General features: G+C 39.2%; 1 protein-coding gene across 1 annotated transcript in view; it reads left to right on the top strand.

Moving 5' to 3' along the window:
• The window catches only part of MMS22L (MMS22 like, DNA repair protein), a 117,339-nt gene that overhangs the window by 39,941 nt on the left and 58,960 nt on the right, over positions 1 to 18,438 (top strand). The window contains exons 11-14 of the mRNA XM_054996641.1: positions 4,169 to 4,231; positions 10,712 to 10,831; positions 11,371 to 11,597; positions 12,473 to 12,982. Coding sequence (XP_054852616.1) covers positions 4,169 to 4,231; positions 10,712 to 10,831; positions 11,371 to 11,597; positions 12,473 to 12,982 — 920 coding nt within the window. The remainder of the gene's footprint in view (positions 1 to 4,168; positions 4,232 to 10,711; positions 10,832 to 11,370; positions 11,598 to 12,472; positions 12,983 to 18,438) is intronic.

The raw sequence follows: 18,438 nt of genomic DNA, 5'->3' as shown, positions 1-18,438 counted from the left end.
AATAGGAAACAGAACCTGAATATAAGATCGTTTGCTAAAAAAAAGAGGTTACAGATAAAAGCAGATGGCCCTGAGTTTAAAGTGAACCCTCTGTTAAAAAGTAGCAGTATAATAAGTTTTTATTGCATAATAATCAATCTACAATGAATAATATGGACTACAGAAGAAAATAATTACTTTCGCTTTTTGTACGTCTTTGCATTGTTCACAAACAATATTGGATCACACTGTTTGAAAGGGCCAATTCAGATTGTATGACGGCAGGTGCTATGCATGGTGGTAGAGCAAGTATTTTGCGAAAAAAGGTTAACTGGAGCTTTAATTCTTGAATTGTATTTTAATATATAGCCCATGGGCTGTTAAGCTTGAATAAACTGTATCTGTGATTTAAAGATGCGATCCTAAACATAATTACACCTTTCTGAAGCCATTGAAGAGTTTAGAAGAGTGTAACTCTCCTTAGGAATGCATTGTTATCCCAATTCCCCTTTCACAATGCTTTCTGTAGGCTAGGAAGTCACATGTCTCCAACAGAAGGTGTTATATCTCCAATCCAGCAGGATGTTTAAAATTAACTACTGTCCTTATCATTTCCTATCTATAATGTCCGCAGACCCGTAACAGCTATAGTTAATGTTGTGCTAAAATGCTGTCAATCCATTGGCTTCTTTAGTTTTTCTCTCTTGGGAAAACAAAAGAGAGGAACTACTAGACAACACTGGCCTGAAACACAGAGGAAGACACAAAAGGTGGTGTGGAGTACTAGTCTGAGCAAGAAACATGGGTCAGTAGAGAAACAACTCTACCCTTACTGTTCCTACCACTTCTTACCGTTTGCTAGAGAAGGAGCTGCAGTTTCTAAAGCTAGCTATGGAGTCCATCTGACTCCTCTCTTCTTTTGAAATGCAAATATGAACTAAATGTGACAGCATCCACAGGTCCAGCCTGCAGACACCACTGCTATTTAAAAGCCTAATAAGGCAATTTAAAAATGGCGTGAAGGCCTTATTCTGGCAGGGCCCCTCAGCACTGTGGGATGTGCTCTTGTTTTCATTCCCATGTGCCTTTTCACTTGCAGAAATGGCTGTCTCTCACAGCTGTTTCTGCAGTTGAAAAGTTGCACAGGGAAGGGATAAGAGAGCCATCCTGCCACACTGCAGGCCCTGTCAGGCTCTTGCGGCATTTTTAATTGTTCATTCCGCTTTAAAATGGCAGCAGCTAGCTTTGCTCTCAAACAACTTGAACAACAGTGTTTGTGGAGACAGCAGTTCCTTCACTGCCATTCTTCTCTGCTGGTGAATTAACTTTCTCCAAAGCTTTCCTTGCGTGTGCATTGATCACCTGTCACACTCAACGGATCTGTATACCTGAGTGGAAGATGACTCCCCCCTTTTTTTTAGAAAGCCAAAAAAAGATTTAAAATGTTGTCTTCCTTTTGGGTAAATACACCAAGCACCAGTCCTGATACTGATCCTTGTGAGAGACTGCTGCTCACCTCTGTCCATTATGAAACTGTCCATTTATTCCTGTTCTCTACTTTCTTCCATTTAACCAATTTTTAATCCATAAAAGTACCTATCCTCTAAGCCTATGATTGTTAAGCATATTCAGGAATCCTTAGCATGGTACCTTGTCAAAGGCATTTTGGAAGTCCTAGTATATGTCTACCAGATTGTGTTTATCCATGTCATCCTTATCCATACCAAGATATAAATTATATAAATGCCCCCTCCCATCATACCAGATAAGATGCTTGTGTTGTTTATACTCTGGACACACCTGAATATAAAATATCAAGAGAAGTGGCTTTTAAGTAATAAGTCTTCTAAACACTACAAGCTGTAGCTCAATCTCCATTTTGAAAATCCACTTCTGTGGTTCTGAACTTGAGCTGCTAAAGGCAACAAAGCTTTGACATGAAAACAGCTGGCTTTGTAATGGGAACTGCTGCGGTCTGAGATTAATATGAAATTTTAATATGCCTGGTTTATACAGGCTTTTAAAAGCTGTATGCTAGCCACGTGGAGCAGTGTGAGTATGAATGTAACATGATGATGTTAGTTGGTGTAGGGGAAAATTAAAAGTTGTCAAGTTTCTCTGTCCATAGGTATATATTCAGCCCTATTTGAAACTTATAATGGATGTATAGATCATGCATGTTTTTTCTCCAACTAAGAAACAGTTCACATTATCGTATCCTTAAAGACTACATTCATAAATTTTAAAACCAAATAAGACTTGAATAGAACCACTTTTGAACGTTGCAGGGGTCAATTTTAACACTGCTTTGGGCTATTGAAATATAGTCAGAATGACTTCAAGCTAAACATTCTTGCCTTTGAATTGTCTAAAATGACTACTTTGTAAGATATGCAAAGAGTGGTTTCCTGCTGAGCAGCTTAGCAACTCAACAGGTGAGCCAGAAGAAGAAACTAGTTTTTTGCACATTTTTAAAAAATGCTTCCTATAGACTCAAAGTTGTGGCCTGGGTTATGGCATGATGAATGGTTAAAAAATTGAGGAAGCAGCCTTTGAGACATCAGATCAGTGCTATGCATTCATTTAGCAACTTGTAGTATAATTTTTTTTCTTAGGAAGGCAGGCTATAGGTACCATAGGGGGTAGTGAGAGAATTGTCTGGAATTGCATATGGAATGAGACTAGCATTTCGCAGAGGCAAAAAAGAATAAACTGGAAGTGGGATGTAGCAGGTTCTCAACAAAATAATTCTCACTGGCTTAGTTTAATCAGTTGTGCCAAACCATGATTAAGGAAGCTCACCTGTAGCTTTGCAAGATGCCTTTGTAAACTATAGTGCTTAATTGGCCAGCAAACAAAAATTAGAAAGCAGATCCATTGATGTGGATTTGCAGGCTGTAGCTTTGCCTCAATGTCTGAAATGACCTATACTTACAGTTGTTGCTCCGGCCCAGGGATAACACCACATTGTAGTTTGCCATGAAAGTGGAAGTGATTAATTTTGAGTTGTACACAGGTGGAGGGAGTACATGAGCATAAGAATCTCCATAATAACCATATTATGTCTGAACCAGGCCTGTATGTTGTTGAAAGCTGAAACCCTAGTTTGAGCTCAGATCTGTGGTTGCTGTAAACTATGGTTGGCTTGTCTGAATTTAGTCCTCATGAGTTGGTTTCTAAGTTCAGAATTAATAGAACAAAGAACTTAAACATTTCTTTTTAAAATCTTCATAATTGGTTCACATTTTTCAAACTGGAGGAGCGATCTTTTGTTGGTGTCTTCTCTGGGTGTCATGAAATTTATTTGGGGTTAAGGATGGCCAGAGGCAAACTGATGAACCAGATGTTGATGCTGGTTGTGTTGTAGCAGAAAAATGAAAGGCTAATTAAACTGCAGGTTGCAATGGACATCAAATCCATTGACATGTGCCTGCCTCATGGTGGTTGCTCTTGGTACTTTGAGATAGTGTAATTGGTTTGTGTTGTAGGTTGTCCAACATAAAAATTAAGAAGTAGAAAAGTGTGTAGCTCCCAAGTTTGTTGGATACTGTACTCTGATAAAATGCTTTTGTTTCCTATGAAGATTGAAAAAACAAGTGGGGCTGCATCAAGATTTCGTGGCAACATTTAGTTTAAACAGGCTTGTCAGCTTATGGCAAATGCACAACTTGTTTGAAGTTTTCATATTCTCTATTCATTCCTGTTACCTCAGTCTTTCCTTTGACACATGGAGCTTGCTTAAAAACTTTCTTATTTGATCAAGCGTCAGCTTCTTATAAAGCTGAGATTTAACAAGATTTAAAATGCTTGCTTTTGGAGGGAAACACCATCTAGTTTGTGAAGGCACCTACATTTGGGATATTACAGCAAAATGGAGCTTGATCAGACTGGGAAGTGTTCATTCAAGATCTGTTCACAAGAGACTAGGAGGAACGAGGGACCCCAGAAAACACACTGATAGTTCCCGGTGCTTACAAAGTTCTGCTTAATTAGAGTTCTCACTTACCTGGTAATGCAGCCTGACTTTTGTACATTATGTAACTGAAACCAGAAAAGAAATAGGATTGTTTTCAATGCCTATTTTGTAGCATTGATTTCTTACATTTTCATTTGTCATACAGAGTTCATTTAGTGTAGTTGTGTAATTCATTATAGCTCTGTACTATGCAAAACTATTTGTCTCTTTCAGAAACCAGTAGAATCCAATTGGCCTTTTGCAGAAGATCTACTGAAACGGTCCATCAGTGGTCAAGTAAGTATGTCAGGAGTAACCTGCAAGACTGATTTGGTGGCAAGTGTACAGAATGTTTAGAATGTTCTGTTCAACAGATTAGTGTCTGAAACTTTGTTCTTTTAAAGGTGTGAGCAACCTTGATGATCTCTCTGAACTGGGACACTGTAATTTCCTTCTTGTTAGCCATCATACTCTTAAATGGTTGTGTTTTGAAGGTAAATTGTCAGATAAAGTGGGAGGAGGGAGGAAAAATAATTGTGCTGCCCATGTAACTTGGCTACTCTGGCAAGATACATTCTGAATAAAAACAGGATGCTTAGAAAATGAAAGCTGAATGTGGAATCTGAGGGTATCGGGCTGAGAAGACGTGATAGGGGAGATAGGCTATTGCATTGAAAATTCAGCTATATCCTCATCACAGCAGGAAGGTGACTTGCCTTGCTGAGCAATTTGTCTTACAGGCTTGAATCAAACTCTTACTGATAAGGTTGTAGCTTCTGAGCACTCATTTCGTACCTTATCATTTTTCTTTCTACAGTGCTGTTAATGCAGTACTTTGTGGCCCAGAGGTCAGAACTGACCTCCTTTTTAAAATGCTTTTAAGTATGCTGTACATATTAACACGTTCTCTGTAAATTTGTTCTTAGGTTGCATGGTACAAATTGTAATTTGTGTAATGTCAACCATTACAAAAGTAATTACTTTGTTTGTGTAACAGAGAATGGCCATCTACATAGCCAAGCACTAGGAGTGACCTAACAGTGACTTTCCTTTTCATTCAAATATTAACTTTACTATTTTATATTTGCTGCATGACAGTTTTAAGAATATAAGATGAAGGTTGTTGTGGGTTTTCCGGGCTGTATTGCCGTGGTCTTGGCATTGTAGTTCCTGACGTTTCGCCAGCAGCTGTGGCTGGCATCTTCAGAGGTGTAGCACCAAAAGACAGAGATCTCTCAGTGTCACAGTCAACTACAATGCCAAGACCACGGCAATACAGCCCGGAAAACCCACAACAACCATCGTTCTCCGGCCGTGAAAGCCTTCGACAATACAATATAAGATGAACTCTGCTTCATCAGACCAGTGGCCTGGCTGTTTTCACAGTAGATCCAGATGCCTTGAGAAGCTGACAGAAGGAATATAGAGGCCGAAGTCCTAGCAACTGACATTCTGAGAGATGGTGCCTGCAGACTTCGCAGCCTCATAAAGCCATCATGGTTGATGGTGCTTATTGTACCATGTTTTTGTCTAATTGCCATTGAGGGTGGCCCATCAACACATCCTGTGACAGTGAGTTGCACAAGTTAATTGTGCGTTGGGTGAAGAACTTTCTTTTTCTGTCCGGAATCTGTTTCCCATCACTTTCAGTGGGTGCTCCCAAACTTTTAGTGTTTTGGGACAGGGAAAAATGCGCTCAATTTTCTCCATATTATACTGTTCTCCATACTATACATACTTTTTATATTAATGTGAAAGTTGATTTAATTAATACGTCAATAAAAGTGGCACATAAAAATGAATGCTAAATAAAGTAAAAATAATTGAAAATCTGGGTATAGTGAGGAGAAGATTAATGGTTGATGCCATTTTTCATACTAGAGCATTTCAAGATTATTATGGGAAGTTTTTTAATTCAAAATATTCTTTTGTGATAATGCTGTGAATACTTAGCTTGAACTACATAATATTTTTAATATGTTTCTTAGACATCTTGTTTTTCAATAGAGAGTGGGTTTATTTTTTGTTCAGAAAAACTAGAAAGATGCTTCCCAGAGTTAAGTTGAATATTTTGTAGAAACTGGCTTGTATACATGAGTAGTTACTGAGATAATTCTCTTCCAGTTCTGGCTTGCTAATACAATCAAAGGATTAGAATACAGTTGAAATTAAAGATCTTGGCGCTCTGAGGGGCACTTTCATCTGGAAATAAGTATATCAGGGATGGCAATATGTCTTGAAAAAACTAAGAATGATTTTTTTTCCAATTTCTTAATATTTATGGAAGGACTTTTAAGTATGTTTCTGGATCAAAACTTGTCATACATTTCATATCTCTTTGTTTTTCATATATGCATGCATTCTTTCCTTAGAATTTCATAATTTATTTAGGGCATTTATCCTTTGACCAAGAGCAGAGGTCCCCAATGTGGCTTACGATATATTGGAACCAATCTAAAATATCCCTGGCAAAGCTACTTTCCCAAAGCTACGTTTCCCTACAATAAAAATACAAATATCCATAAACTCCCGTAACCAAAATTAAAGGCCCTACAGAACAGACAGGTCTTTAAACCTGTCCAGAAGCCCTTAGAGATGTGGCTAGTCTCAGCTCCTTCAGGAGGTATTCTACCAATAGAAGCAGATGTGCATAATATGTAACTTATACCAGAATCTACAGTAATGTGTAAAGTAGAGTTTAGTTGTCATATACCATATTTATTAGTTCTTTAGAGGTTATAAAATACTGCTGACCTAGAATAAATAAAAAAATAGAAAAGATTCTTGATGATTTTATAATTGTTCATCTGGAATTTTGGTAGATTAAATTCTCCTATCTCTAGTTGCAACTTGTGTTTCTTTGTAGAGGGGGATTAAATATAAAAATGGATGAAAACCAGAATACTTGCTGGAATCCTTACAAAACAATTTTGTTGCTACAGCAGGTGGCCATAAAGGATAAATAGTATGTTTACGTAGTCCTATCATTTTGATTATATCTGCTGTCCCCCTACTGAGGTAAATTAAAAGCTGACCTCCCTGTGAGTTCTGAGTATTTGAAACAGTGTAGGAGTCCATTTAGGCAGAGAAGCAAGTATGGTGAATACTGGAAAAATGTTTTCTCACCTGTTCCATTCCAATGTCAGTAGACATTTCAGAATTGGTTTTTTTTAATACTAATGTAGGCAGGTTCTGCTGCCATTAGAATTCCCTTATAAACTGAAAGAGGCTTTGAAAGTACATGGCATATTTTAGAGATAATTATCAGCTGGAGGAGAGTTCTGTAGATATCATGGACAGCCAAAAAGACAAATGCGGGTACTAGATCAAATCAAGCCTGAATTCTCCCTAGAAGCTAAAATGACAAAACTGAAGCTATTGTACTTTGGTCACATTATGAGAAGATAAGAGTCTCTGGAAAAATCAACAATGCTAGGAAAAGTGGAAGGCAGTAGGAAAAGAGGAAGACCAAAAATGAAATGGCTTGACTCAATAAAAGAAGCGATGTTCTCCAGTTTGCAGGATCTGAGCAAGTCTGTTCATGATAGGACATTTTGGAGGTCTTTCGTTCATAGAGTCGCTGTAGGTCAGAGGTGACTTGATGGCACATAACATACACACGCACACACATTGGCTGGGTACATGATATGACATCTCTGCCGAACAAACCAAACTACACAGAAGAAAGCTCCTTCCCCTGCCCCACCTAGTCACTAGGTAGCATATCAGGGGTGGATTTATCTGAACAGAGCAATACTCATTTGCGCATTCGTTGCCAGAAGGAAAATTAGACCTCTCATGCAGATAAAATTAATGTAAAGCATAGTCTATTCATAGTCTTTTTTTTATATATAAACAATTTTGGAGGTTACCAGTAAAAGCTCAAAAAATAAAACCATAATTTTGATGTGCTGTTTTTAATTTAAAATTTAATTATTTCAATGTGAGATAAATGATCTATTCAGTGAGAGAGACGTGAAGAAGCTTTTGCTGAGGTTGTTTTGCATTATAATATAACATCAAGAAATGGAATAAAGATAGTGATATAGAGAAGAAGAGCTCAGAGGGTCTTGGACTTAGTTCTCATTGGTCCGTGTTGAGCTCCATAGAACAAAGTAGAGAGAAAGTAGAGAGATGTTAGGCTTATGAATGTTACTGTTCCAGTGGCAAGAGAGCAACATTTCTCTGGGGCTGCTTTTCTCAATTTTCTGCACAGATTGGTGCCAACATGGGCTGATGTTTTCTAGTGTACAGGGGGATCCAAATTGGAGTATGAATTTTATGTTGTGTCAACTGGATCAACTGTCCCTCCTGCTAGGTTATTAACACTCCCACTCTCTTGTCCTTCTGCAAACGATGAAAAACTGAATTATTCAAGAGGGCTTTTTACTCCGATAGGAGGGCTGTCCTATAAGGAAGTGGTCTCAAGAGATCCATCAGTAAAGGAATAGAGATAAGGAGGGACCACAGACTTTACTTCTATTGGTGTAAACAATGTTTAATATGTCAGTCATGGAATTCCTTATGCTCTGTTTCAGCATTTTTTCAGCTTGGTACTGGATTTCTGCTGGTTTTTAAATCTTTGCAGATTTGCTTGTATATACCCATTACATGTTTAATGAAATGTCTTTGATATTGAGTTTACTGACTGTGTAATCTGCCTTGAATCTCAGTGAGAAAGATGGACTATAAATGACATAAAATAATATTAAAAATGTTAACAATGAGGTGAAATTGACAAAGCCTTCAGAATGGTGAAGATGAAATTAACAACCCCTCCGAAGAGCTATCCCTGCTGGCCTTATGTAGAGAGGTTTTAAAACTATGCTTCCTGGCTAACATTGCATCTCCCTACACTCAAGCGTCCTCGTGTAAGATGTCTCATGTAGAGAGACTCAGAGCCAAACTACAAGTGACACCTGACTTGTAGGGAACCAACATCAAACCAGAGAATCATATCCATTCCACCCAAACCAAGCTGAAGCAAGGGACACTATGGGCTAAACTACAAGTGACACCTGACACTAGTTGGACACTTGTTAGCTTCCCTCAAGTTTTGATGGGAAATGTAGGCATCCTGGTTTTGCAGCTTGGCTCTCCAACTGCTGTCCAATGGACTTTTCAACTGTCACTTGTCCAACATTCTGCCAAGCTGCCTACATTTCCCATCAACACTTGAGGGAAGCTGACAAGTGTCCAACTAGTGTCAGGCATCACTTGTAGTTTAGCCCATAGTGTCCCTTGCTTCAGCTTGGTTTGGTGGAATGGATGTGATTCTTTGGTTTGATGATGGTTCCCTTGCTTCACTTTTGTTCGGGGGGGGGGGCGGCATTCCAATTTATTACTGTTGGGTTTTCTCTGGGATAAGCTTGCATTTGAGAGTGTGCATTGGCCATGGAGCCTTGCCCTTGTGTGTTTGTGCCCCAAGAACTGGCTTGGAAACTTTCCCTTCATAGGGGAGAGTGAAGAGTGGATGTGCGCAGCTTATTCAGGGGCACTTGGATAGTAAGAGGTGGGTAGCTTCAATTTGTTTCTATTTGGGCTTTTTCTGGGATGAGCTCATCTTATATTTGGGAGTGTGGCTTGGCCATGGCAGCCTTGTCCCACTGTGTTTCTGCAGTGGGAGACAACTTTGACTTTTTCTCATAGGAAACAACGGAGTGGCTGGGGGTACCTTTTTCAGGGGCTCATAGAATTGGTCCCCAGGTTCCAATCTACCTGAAATTTGGATGGTCTTTAGAGGACAGCCAGGAATAGATTCCCTGCCAATCTGGTGGAGTTTAGTTGAAAAATGACACGCACGCACGCACTCTAGAAAACCCATGAATAGTTTTCCCCATAGGGAATAGTGGCCAGATTAACCTAGATTTCTTGATCTGTCCAAACTGGATCAGAGAATCTTTCCTGGATTTTGGGAATCCCAGTTTTTGGGTGATCCAGGATTTAGATTTCTCACTTTTTTTTTGCTGCACACCCCTATCAGACACTTAAACGTGCATATATAAACCCAACCCCAATGGCATTCTAAACTGGTAGACATTCACTTTGTAGAGAAGCAAAACCTACCCATCAACATCACCATATGTTCTTCTAAAGGTCCACGCAGTAGATAGGTCCTCCTCCTCCTTCTGCAAACACTGCTAATACTATGTGCAGTACTTTTCACATGCCAAAGACAGAACAGAATATTTACAAGGTAGGTGGAATACAGAATATTTACAAGGTAGGTGGTAGGTGGATTACACCCATTCTCCTTCACAGTGGCCAGAGTGTTTGGGGCATGGGCCATTTGCCACTGCTTTCAGCAGAAACATCCAAGTTAATGGGAACAGTTGTCATCTTACCTTTTCCTGTGCCGCCTCACCTCATAAAAGTGGTTGCTGAGGGTTGAAAGGACCTCTAGAACAATATGTTGTACGATGCAACATAGGGATGTGTGCCAGGCTATATAAGATTCAGTCTGGTGTTCTGCTGATTGTGGAAACGTGTTCTAAATTGCCTTTCAAGTCCATACCAGTTTGCTGTTATAGGATTCTAACTTCTGGAAATGTAGCTGGAATTTTCATAGATAACAAGGCCAATACTTGTCAGATTTCATTTTCTAGATCACTGCTCATATTAATGGATTGATTTGCTTCCTAACCAGAAATAACATTTATAGAAGAAAATTGTTCTTGGAATCTGAAATCTTGTATTTGATTGTGGTCAAGGTTATTTTATTAAGTAAAATCTTGCTAAAAGAAAATATAACACTATTTGAATGTTTTTGCTTGGTAGACGGGAATATTAGAAGAACAGTTACGAATGCATCTTCAGTGCTGTTTGACTTTAAGCCATATTTGGGATGCAAACCTTCCTACTGTCACCATACTCTGGGAATATTACAGCAAGAATCTGGTTAGTAAATATACATACCTGCTAAAGCTGTAAGTAAGCATCTATGGCCCTGAAGAAATTATTTATAGTCCACTACATTCTGATTAGCAGTGGAATTGTCTGTGGCCCTCTAAAACAAATTATAAAATTTACCTGTATGTACATTTAGTTTATATTTTCCTTCACCACAGACGCTGTTAGTGACTTTAAAATATTTAATTTTTTTATAGTTAAAGAAGGAGGGAGGATAGAGTTTCTGGCTGGGTGGAGAAGTGTTACCTGTCAGGTAATGTCTTCTGACTGGTGTCCTTTGCCTCAGCAGCTACAGAGTAGTTTACTCCTATCTGGTCTCAAACATTGCACCCACAAGGCAGTGAAAGATCTTGCCCCTGCCTTCTTCCTGCATTGAGAAGGTTAAGGCACCAAGGTAGAAGGTTAGGGTGGGAGGTAGGAAGGAGGTTGTCTGTCTCCAAAGCCTTCACCCCTGAGTGTAGGTCAGTCACGATCTGAATTGTTGCCTTTTATAATGGTTTTGTGATTCCATTTTATTTTTCTTTCAGAATAGTCCTTTTACTATTCCTTGGTTTGGTCTCAAAGGTCTTGCAAATATTAGTAAAACACCCATGGCTATGTATGAGTTGGTAAAGAGTTGCTGCCGTGACATGCATGCTCATGACGCTTATGTATCTAGCAACAGTTACCAAATTTTCCTTTGCATTTTGGCACAAATAATGAAGAAGGCAGTAAAGACCAATGGTGTTCATCCTTGGAAGCAAATCAAAGGAAGGTACAATGGCTTTTATCCTATTCACTTTTTACCATATTGATATTTTCTGCAATAATGATGTGTTCCGTGATTGCCTTTTCTCTTGAATCTGAAGTGTGTAGTTTAAGCGTCTATCTCTGTGACTTCAAAAATATTCCTGTACATACAAAAAAGCCTCTTCTCCAAAATTTTAAACCAAAATTTTAAACCAAAAATGAAATTGTAAACCAGGAAATTTTATCAAGTCTTTACAGACTGTCTTTCCTAATTCAGTAAACTAGTTACTGAATTTTAGTTAATGAATTTTATGTGCCAATTAATATAAATGGCAAGTAAGCTCTTATCTTGAGCATGTAATTCTGCACTCTGCACTGTGTTTTCTAGAAGGGATTTATTTCCAGCCTTTGGCCAGTTGTGTGCCTACATAGTGCTTTCACAATGTGACATTCTGAGCAATATATATAACAGAAAGTGTGTCAACACTCCCATGGTAGGATCTGGTAGTGCCTCAGTTACAATATGCTCTTGGCATGTCAACTATTTCTGCTTACAGCGCTAGAGGTCTATGCATATTTTCAAACCAGAGTGATGCCTTACTATTGCCTGGTGTGTGTAATTCAGATAAATGTGGTCCATTTACCAGGCTGATCTAGGGCAGGAGCTTCTCAGCAGTTCAGGCTAAGTAAACTTGCTTTTACTCTGAAGGTTTCTGGTATGAGGCTGGTAGATATAAGGTCAGGTGTACAGTTCACCTCCATAGGAAGGAACTCAGTGAGGTCATTACTGAAAAAAGTGCACTGGGATATAGGCTAGCAGAGAATGACAAAGCAAGGTCATACCAACCCCCCAAAAACATGCTTTAAGAATAATTGTTTGTTTCTTTTGGTACAATGCAGAATTTATTCCAAATTTCACCAGAAAAGAATGCGAGAGTTGACAGAGGTGGGGCTGCAAAATTTTTTCTATCTTTTCATTGTGCTGGCAATCATGGCAGAGACAGAGGATGTTGCCAGCCGGATGATGGAACTTCTGCATTTTCTTAGTCCGGTTTCCACAAGCACTTCTCAGAGAGCTCTGATCTGGAAAGGGTCCTTCGCCTTCATCTTAACATACGTTGAGAAGAGCATGGACATCACTGTGCTGGCTGAGCATCTCTCAAGTGCGTTCCGTGAAAAAGCAAAGGAGTTCTTGGTAGCAAAAAATGACTATGAGCAGAAACAAAACCTCTGGATGTTGCTTTCTATTTACATTGATGGTGTCCAAGAAGTATTTGAGACTAGCCGCCTCTTGCACCTTTCTGAGGAAAAGCTGCTGAATGATGGCTTCAGTATGTTGCTGCCAGGTTGCCGAGGAGCCGAACTCGCAACAGTCTTAAATTTCTTGCAAGATATTCTATCTCGGTTGAGGTAAGCAGTTATACATACTGTTACATATTTTAAGTGTTTTGCTACTGATGATGTATGAATGTGCTGTCTTTTGTTTTTGTATGTTAGCCTTCATTTTGCCCATTTTTATTTCCTGTGTTCCTACTTCATTGTTTTTTCCTAAAATGTAATATATGTAGAGTTAAATCCTAAAGGCTTTTCTCCTGGTGCAAGTGGAGGGAGTGTCTGTTTCATCCATTGCCCTTCTTCACTGCAGGTCTGTCATGTGTGGACTTTTTTTTTGCCTACTTACACAATCTTAAGTACCTTTTTGGCGTCAACCCTAGCATCAAAGTGGGTAGGATCCAGCCCATAGCTTATAAATTTGTTAGAAAATATGCATATACTTTTTAAAAAAATATTTGTCATTTATAGTCCACCTTTCTCACTGAGACTCAAGGCGGATTACACAGTAAGAGATAAGTACAATCAGTATCAAGTACATTTCAATACAGTACCAAGGACATTTCATAAACAATACCACAGGATAAATAGATAAAAGTTGAAGAGACATAGTATTAGCAAGAATCCAATACAGAGTAGAAAAAATACTGAAGCAGAACATAATCAATTCTAGGACTGACATTAGACAACATGGAGCACTGATGGTACATAGGAGTACATATTTAAAGCAGCAGATAATATGTAAGGCAATATAGTGATGAAGTCTATGTTCCCTAACTCATTAGCGAAGCATTTGGCTGAGCTGTCCATAGTTCTGTACACATTTACTGTCCACTGAATGTTTAGTACCTTCTCTAATACGAAGTCCTGAACCATTTGTCACCCACTGTCCATTTACTGCAGACTCAACAACTCTATTTCTGCCATCTGACTTGATGAAAAATATGGTTTCTAGAACTTGGCTGTCAGGCAAAGCTGGTAGCCTGAGCTCAGATTACAGTTTACAATTTGAACAAAAGAGCACATGAGATTGTGTAAATGCGGTGTAAACTTCATTGTTACGTAGTGAGTTCGATATATTGGTAGTGAGTTTTGTATCTGAGCACTGATCAAGCACCTTAGACAATGCTTTTCAGAGAAGTTAGATTACACATTGAGTTTGAAGTTATCAAATGGAATGATGTACATAAACATGTTTGGCTGCTTTGTAGCTGACTCTGCTTACTATTTTTCTAGATGTTGTCTGTTCCTGGCTCTACTCATATGGTAAATTAAAGGAAGCCACAGGCAAATTTCTGTAGAGATCTTGAGTACCATTCCCTTTCTCGCTGGGGAAGGAGAGTAGTTTGTAGTACATCTGGATTGTCTTGGCCTATCTTAGAGGACAAACTCTTGCCTCATTTGCCTCCATCACAAGCAAAAGTTTATCTTCTCTATTACTTAGACAATCAATGACTCAAGAGCCATGGTGAAAGGCCTGTACTTGTACTGTTGATCTTCCTGTGTCTTAATTCTCAAGTACAAGGTCTTTTGGGTTGAGAATTTCCATACTTCCACGGTTCTTAGTGCAGCTTGGACATGCCAGCAGTAGCAGTTTGAGCTGCATTAATTTCAGACACTCAGATGCATGTAGCCCGAATTGAAGCAGCCTTAAATTCTTGCAACTTCAGTTCTCCTCCAAAGTTATATTGTTTTGTATATAGGACACTGTTTATTCTGCACCTGTATCTGTACCTTCAGGTAGCCCTGTGGGTTGTGGCTGGGATGTGTGAGTAAAATTCCTGCTTAATAAAAATTAATAAACAGGAATTAAAAAATCCTGCTTAATAAAAAAACAGCGGGAAACAGTGACTAAAGGGAAATGGGAAATTGTGTTTTAATCATTGATCAGTTTTTAAGTGATTTATTGATACATCTTACAACCTCCAAACTGTCCTTTCTATATGCTGCTGTCCACTAGTTAAGGTTGGAGGCAGATGTTCATTTTGAAGCCCAAAAATCCCTTATGAAAGCTGGAAAATACCTTTCCCTGTCACGCTGCCAGAAGCTCTAATGAGTTAGTTATTGATCAGGCACTGCAGAAAACTGAGGAGTTGTGAGGGAGCAATAGTTGAAAATATGCATTATGAACAGTGGAGAGAAACTGACCTGCATGTTTACCTTAAGTACTTTGTTACTGTCTGGATAGTTTGACTTCCGCTGTCAGTAGCTTGTAAATCCAAGGACAACGAATTATTTTTTCCAAGCTGTCTTTGAGCAAAGATAAAAGGTTTGACAAAATGCAGGTGATTTATTAGTAGGGTCTTTTTAAATTGGTTTAACTTTGTTTTTAAAAAGTGAAAACTGCCTGGGACTGTTCAAAAATGTGTTAGGCATACTCTCTTGGATTGTCCTTTACTTTTCAATGGTCTGTATTTTAGAAAGTGTAATAGAATTCTTTAGGGGAGGGGAGCAAAATGGACACTTTTAAAAAAGTGTATATTCTAATTCCCCCTTCTGCTTTTGATTCAGCCATTCACACTAGTATATGTTTGCTTGAACATTTTGATTATGGCCTAAAATTCTTGAAATGTTGGCATTTTTTAATTGATGAAGGAATGGTAGCCGGGATATGTCTAATGTCTTCTAGCCCTAAGTTGTAGAGTAACTTATTCAACAAAGAGTGCTATTCACAATAGTGGTATAATCAGGGCCTTTTTTGAGGGGGAACACTCCAGAACGGTGTTCTGGCAGCTCTAGAATCTGCCCACATGATTCCTTTCTCCTCTGCAGAGGAGGTTAAGCTGCTTTGAGTTCATTCTGCTTTCTTGAGTGAGTGAGAGAGAGCAAGCAGATTCTGCTTGAGCCTGGTGCAGGCTCTGCAGAGGATTCCTCTGTAAGTGAGAGAGAGCGAGAGAGCTGAGGCCCAGTGCCAGGCTCTGCAGAGGAGGTTTAGCTGTTTTGAGTTCATTCTGCATTTTTCATTCCTCTATGAGAGAGAGAAAGAGAGAGAGCAAGCTGGGGCCCGGCACGGGCTCTGCAGAGGAGGGTTAAGCTGCTTTGAGTTCATTCTGCTTTCATTCAGGAGTTTCTGTGTGTGTGTGCTGCTTTGAGTTCATTTTGTTTTATTTTCATTGGGGGAGTGGGTGGGTGTAGCTGTGTGTGATTGTGTGCTGCTTTGAGTTCATATTGCTTTCTTTTCATTCCTCTATGAGTGAGAGAGAGAGAGCTGGGGCGTGGCATAGCTCTGCAGAGGAGGTTAAGCTGCTTTGAGTTCATTCTGTTTTTTTTCATTCCTCTGTGAGTGAGTGAGAGAGTGAGTGCAAGCAGAGCTGCTGGAGCCAGCTCTCCAGAGGAGGCTAAGCTGCTTTGAGTTCATTCTGCTCTCATTTCATTCAGGGGTTTCTGAGTATGTGTGCGCTGCTTTGAGTTCATTCTGTTTTATTTTCATTCGGGGGTGGATGGGTGGGACTGTGTGTGTATGTGTGCTGCTTTGAGTTAATTCTGCTTTTCAGGGCGTGGGGCTGTGTGTGTGTGCTTGTTTGAGTTCATTCTGCTTTCATTTCATTCAGGGGTTTCTGTGTATGTGTGTGCTGCTTTGAGTTCATTCTGTTTTATTTTCATTCGGGGGTGGATGGGTGGGACTGTGTGTGTATGTGTGCCACTTTGAGTTCATTCTGCTTTATTTTCATGGGGGTGGGAGCTGTGTGTGTGTGCTGCTTTGAGTTCATTCTGCTTTCTTTTCATGGGGGCTGTAGGGGGCTGTGCGTGTGTGTGTTGCTTTCATTCTTTTGTTGACTGAAGTTGACATTGTTATGGTTCTCACAGCTTTTGAATGCAGATTGGTTCTGTGTTAGTGAAATATATCAGTTATGGTTATTTGTATTAGTTAAAATATCAGTTATGGTTATTCCAGTTTTATGCTAGGAATGGACAGCTGTGTCCAAGTCTCAGAAGGCTTTCATCAATATATTCATCAGCAATGGCATATAGGTGTTCTTATGTCTTAATAGCTGTAACTCAAATGGTTCTCCCTAAGCTGATTAACATCACTGAAATTGCAGTGGACTTATGGGTGTTAAGGAAGTTTTTATGACTATTGTTTGTCTGAGACATTGGAATATTTATGAGCATTTCACAATGTCACAACAGCTTAGCCATTGGTAAGGTAGAGTTAGCAGGCAACAAAAAAAAGCCATTTTAAACTAACTATAAATCTAATGCAGCTAAAATTGAGTACCTAATTTTGAATTGCTCCAGTAAAGCAAAACCCTCCCTGAAAATTTGAAAATTCAATATTAAATAGATTAAGAATTCAATAGATTAAGAATGTCAGACTCTGGAATTTTGAAAGAATTTTGGAAAAAAAAATTTGCTACGCTGGCAGAGGGAATCTGTTAGAATTTAGATTTGTGAGGTGGATTTTCGATTTTTAGAGGCCCCCTCCTTCTTGCATATTTTTAAATATAATTCTAAAGAAATGGAATGTTTGGGAAAGGGAATAGAATATTTCATTTTTTGTAGAGAATACAGAAAGGGAAAAAAACCCTTTTTCATAATAGTGTAATTTCCCAAGCTTACTAACATTTATCTTGTCGTAATGCATTGTGCTGAGTTCCTGGAAGCGGCATCACTTCCGGGAGTGATGGCACTTCTGAGAGTGACATCACGTCCGGGAGTGACAGCACTTTTGGAAGTGACGTCATCATGCATTTCTGGGAGCACGCACACGCTTCACCCGCGCACATGTGATAATAGAGAGTTCCACTACCTCTTTTCCCAGAAAAAAAGCCCTGGGTATAATGTTTTGTGCGACATACTTATAAATGTACATACTACCCCTGTTAAGCTCTGTGTATATACATACTCACACCTATATGTGAGTGAATGAATAATCAATCATATGGGTGAAGTTAGTTGCACAGAGTTTTGTCACTTGATCAATTTTCTCCTTCCTTGTAGGGAGCCAAGTGGGGCACAGAGACCCAGGTGATCCGTCCTGCCAATGTGTTTCAGGCGTACACCCATAAACTCCTTTTTTGCATTAGTATTATTATGTTCATAATGTAAATAAGCATTTTTGTGGCTTTACTGGAGACTCCCTTCCTCTAGTTTTTTATCAAGCCATAGACTGGTTTTTTTCTAAAGTGTCAGACTATGGAATCCCAGTTATCTAGAGTCCGTCTCCCCCCATTCTGCAAGAAGCACAAGGTTTCTTGGTTTCAAAAGGTTTATTGGAAGATTATGCTCAGGATACAGGTGTCCACAATCCAAGAGCAGGAGGCCCTTGGCTGAACAAAAGCTTTGTTGAGAATGACACATGAAATGAGAGTAACAATACTTCAAACACCCATTCCTAGCCTCTCTCCTTAGTCCTGTCTGCGAAGGCATGGGAAGACAAGGACGTCAAGGTCTTCAGCTGGAACAGGCTGATAAGAACTCTTTGCTCCCATGGATATATGCGGCCTGGGCACCACCTGGGCCTAGAGGGAGGAAAACTAAGCAACTACAGATTATAGCAAGTTAAAATGGCATAACTCTGGCTAGAGAACTGA

Source organism: Eublepharis macularius, chromosome 1 (genome assembly GCF_028583425.1).
Source record: "Eublepharis macularius isolate TG4126 chromosome 1, MPM_Emac_v1.0, whole genome shotgun sequence".
Taxonomy (NCBI): domain Eukaryota; kingdom Metazoa; phylum Chordata; class Lepidosauria; order Squamata; family Eublepharidae; genus Eublepharis; species Eublepharis macularius.
Note: the sequence above shows the minus strand (reverse complement) of the source record. Positions and strands in the feature narration are given on the sequence as shown.